This window comes from Terrapene carolina, unplaced genomic scaffold, assembly GCF_002925995.2.
Source record: "Terrapene carolina triunguis isolate 2854851 unplaced genomic scaffold, T_m_triunguis-2.0 Scaffold675, whole genome shotgun sequence".
Lineage (NCBI taxonomy): Eukaryota > Metazoa > Chordata > Testudines > Emydidae > Terrapene > Terrapene triunguis.
In genome coordinates, this window is record NW_020665026.1 from 433,069 (window position 1) to 436,846 (window position 3,778).

At 62.0% G+C, this 3,778-nt stretch overlaps 1 protein-coding gene across 1 annotated transcript in view; it reads right to left on the reverse strand.

Moving 5' to 3' along the window:
- Positions 1-862: 862 nt before the first annotated feature.
- Positions 863-3,778, reverse strand: part of LOC115271369 (semaphorin-6C-like) — a 23,237-nt gene continuing 20,321 nt past the window's right edge. The window contains exons 2-3 of the mRNA XM_029913495.1: positions 1,445-1,647; positions 863-981 (exon numbers count right to left, since the gene is read on the reverse strand). Of these exons, the coding sequence (XP_029769355.1) occupies positions 863-981; positions 1,445-1,562 (237 nt within the window). The 5' untranslated portion in view covers positions 1,563-1,647. The remainder of the gene's footprint in view (positions 982-1,444; positions 1,648-3,778) is intronic.

Genomic DNA, 3,778 nt, shown 5'->3' on the forward strand with positions numbered 1-3,778 from the left:
GCGTCGGTGTGCTGTGGTCATGTGCGAGGAGTGTGAGCGGGCTCTGGTTGTGTGAGGGGACCCTGCGTGGGATGGGACAGCTGTGTGCTGTGTGTGTGAGGCCATGTGCACCCTGCGGTTGTGCGAGGGCTGTGGGGGTGTGGGAGGGGATGCACGCACTGTGGCTGGGCGAGGGGCGTGTGCACACTGTGGTTGTGCGAGAGGCACGGGAGGTCTGTTCTATGGCTGTTGGGAGTGGGACGGGGTGTGCACATGTGGTTGTGCAAGGGGCGCATGAGGTGTGTGCCATGGATGTGGGTGTGTGGGAGGGCTATGCTCACACTGTGGTTGTGCAAGGGCCGGGGGAGGTTTGTGCTGTAGTTGTGAGGATGTGGGAGGGGCATGGGCACAGGTGGCTGGGCGAGGGGGTGAGCACACATGGCTGGGCGAGGGGCGTGCGCACACGGCTGATCGTGGGGCGTGCACACACAACTGATCGAGGGGCGTGCACACACAGCTGGGCGAGGGGCGTGCACACACGGCTGGGTGAATGGCCTGTGCACACACGGCTGGGCGAGGGGCGTGCACACACGGCTGGGCGAGGGATGTATGCACACACGGCTGGGTGAGGGGCCTGTGCACACTGGCAGCTGGGCGAGGGGCGTGCACACATGGCTGGGCGAGGGGTGTATGTACACACAGGGGGTCTGTGCACATTGGCGGCTGGGCGAGGGGCGTGCACACACGGCTGGGCGAGGGGTGTATGCACACACAGCTGGGTGAGGGGTGTGCACACTGGCGTCTGGGCGAGGGGTGCAGAGGCCCCGCGTTGCACGTGGGGTGCCCTGGCGCGATGCCCCCTGGGGGCTGTCTCTCTCCTCACTCACCGCGCGGCGATGAAGAGCGTCTGGTTGAGCCGCAGCATCCTCTGGAAGTCCAGGCCGAGCTGGGCCGTGTCATTGTCGCCGGCGAGGCCTCGGAAGCAGGGGTACGGGGACGTCGCTGGTGGCAGAGAGTAGGGCGGCCATTATACGCTTCCACCTCCCCCAGCACGGGGGTCCCCCCCCCGCACGATGGCCACCAGTGACATCCCAGCACAGCAGCTGAGGGGAACCCCATAGTGTCCTTCATACGTCACCCCCCGCACCCTACTGACAGACCCTGTTCCGGTCCCAGGGGTTCATTCCAGACTTGGGGAGACACCCCAGCCGGACACCCCAGCCCAGGCGGGGGCCACCCCATTTGCTCTCCCTCTGGCGGGAAGGGGGGGACACGTCATGATCTCGGCAGCAGGCCATGTGGTCTAGTGGCCAAGGCCACGAAGTGGCTCGCCCAGTGTCCTGTCCTGCAGGCGGCTGGCTCGGGCGACATGAGCGTGGCAGGTCTCAGCCCAGGCCCGTGGTTCGACACCCGTGGGCTCCCTGCTCCGGGGGGCAGCGTGGAGGGCGCGACCGGGCTGGCTTACTCGGCAGGCCCACGGTGCTGAGGGGAGCGAGGTCCTTGGGGAAGGAGAGCGCGGACGGCAGCAGGCATCGGCCCAGCAGGAGGAGCAGAGCGGCCGCAGCAGGGCAGGAGGGGGGCATCCTCGTGGCCTTCCCAGCCGGAGAGCAGAGCGGAACCGGCTGGGCCTTACGACTGGACCATCGCTCGCTCGCCCATCGGCAGGACCTGTAGAGATGGGGGGGGTGTGGCTGTCACTGTCACATCAACCTCGGAGCCCACGCTGCTGGCTCCACGCAGCTCCTTCTCCTCCTCTCCAGAACACGGAGGCGCCTCCCCACCGTGCCTCACAAGCCCTCGTTCCACCCCAGAGCCAGGGCTGTGGCAACGGAGCTGGGGCAGGGGGAGCTACCCGCAGGCTCTGCCTCCCTGCCGACGCGCTCCAGCCCTGCCTTCCGGGCACCCCTTCTACTTAAGCTAGCGCCCCCCTCAGGTTGCTTCTGGTTGATGCCTCGTGGGGCACGGCACAGGAAGGACGGGGGGGGGGGACAGAGAGGCCTGGGGTGCAGAACAGCTGGCCCTGGGTCGGTCCAACCGGGCACAATGGGGAGGGAACGGGACGCACACGGGTGCCGTGAGTCAGGCTGGGCAGGCTCCAGAAAAGCCGGTAAGGCCAAATGGGAGCAAGATGGTCAATCCGCGCCCACAACCTCCGCCCCCCCGCAACAAAAAATTAATTTAAGGGTCTATTGGTAACAGCAGAGCCAAAAGGCCAATCGGAGGGAAAGGCAGACACAGGCGATTCACCAGCATTGACTCACTAAAGCCCACAGCATCCCTGCGAAGGCATCACCCCTTCGTTATACAGATGGGGAAACTGAGGCAGACGGGGGGGGGTGACTGCCCCAGGTCATACATCCGGTCAGCTGCAAATCTTGGGAAAGAACCCATAACCACTAGATCACACTCCCCTTCCTTAGAGCCCAGAAGCCCTGACTCCTACGTCCTTGCTCTAACCAGAGCTGGAGAGAGAAGCCAGGAGTCCTGATTCCCAGACCCTCCTGCTTTGCCTCTAGACCCCGCTGCCCTCCCAGGGCTGCAAACAGAATCCAGGAGTCCGGATGCCCAGACCTTGTAGCCTGAGTCTTATTTACATTAAGACTCCCCTGCTTCAAGGCCTCTTCATTTTGCCCTGGCTTTCCCAGCCCACCCACCCCCCGGCTCTAACCACTAGACACCAGACCCAACACCAAGGGGCCCTACAAGCAGCCACATGGGATTTGGGGATGCTGAGGACTGCTGAAAGCACAGAACGCCCTGCCCACGGTGCACCCGTCCTCAGAATACCCGGTCGGCGCGGGTGCTCTGGGAGCACGGGCTCCGCCCAAGCGGGGACGGGCAGGGGCGTGAACACCCCCGCCCCCCCAGCCCCCACTTTGTCCTGCGGGCTGGAGCTCTCCCCAGGCCAGGTTATTAACAGGGTACCAGACCCCCACCCAGCCCAGCTCGCATATGGGGCTTGCAAGCATTAGAGAGCAGCAGCTGGAGCAAGGGGTCGAGTTACAATGGGAGCTGCAGTCTAAGATCTGGGTTGTGGGGGGAGGAAGGGAGCGATCAGAGGGGGAAGAGCACGGGGGGGGCGAGAAGCAACCCCATTTCCCCCCTCCCCCGATGCCAGAGGACCCACACCTCTTCCCCAATCCCCTTTCATTTGGATCATGGCTAACCCCCTACATCAAGGTGCTGCTGCATGAAGTAGTAACAACAACCCAAATACATGGTTTCCGCCTTCAGCACCCCCACTGAAAACCTGTTCCAGCACCACTGATACCTGGGCGTGTGTAAGGCGCATGTGTGTGTGAGTGTATCCCTGTGTGTGTGAATGTATGTGTAAGCGGTGCGTGCTAGGTAGACCGCTGCGTGTGTGTGTAATGGTTGTGTATGTGTATACCAGTGAGTGTGCATGCCTGTATGTGAGCAGGTGTGGGAGTGTGTAAGGGGTGTGCGTGTATAACTGTGTGTGTGAGGTGTATAAAGTGTGTGTGTGTCTATGTTTATATGTGTGTAAGGGTTGTGTGTACAGGCTGTGTGTGAGGGCTGTGGGGGATGTATAAGGTGTGTATGTGTCTATGTAAACCTGTATGTGTAAAGATTGTGTGTGTATACCTGTGAACGGGTGTATAAGAGGTGTGTGTGAGTCTATGTATAAGTGTGTGTGTACAGGCTGTGTGTGAGGGGTGTATAAGGGGAGTTGTAAAAGCTGTGTGTGTGAGGGGGCGTTGGAGTGTATAAGGGTGTGGGTGTAGAAAAGGGGGTGTATGGGCTGTGTTTGAGGGGGTATACAAGGACTGTGTGTGTG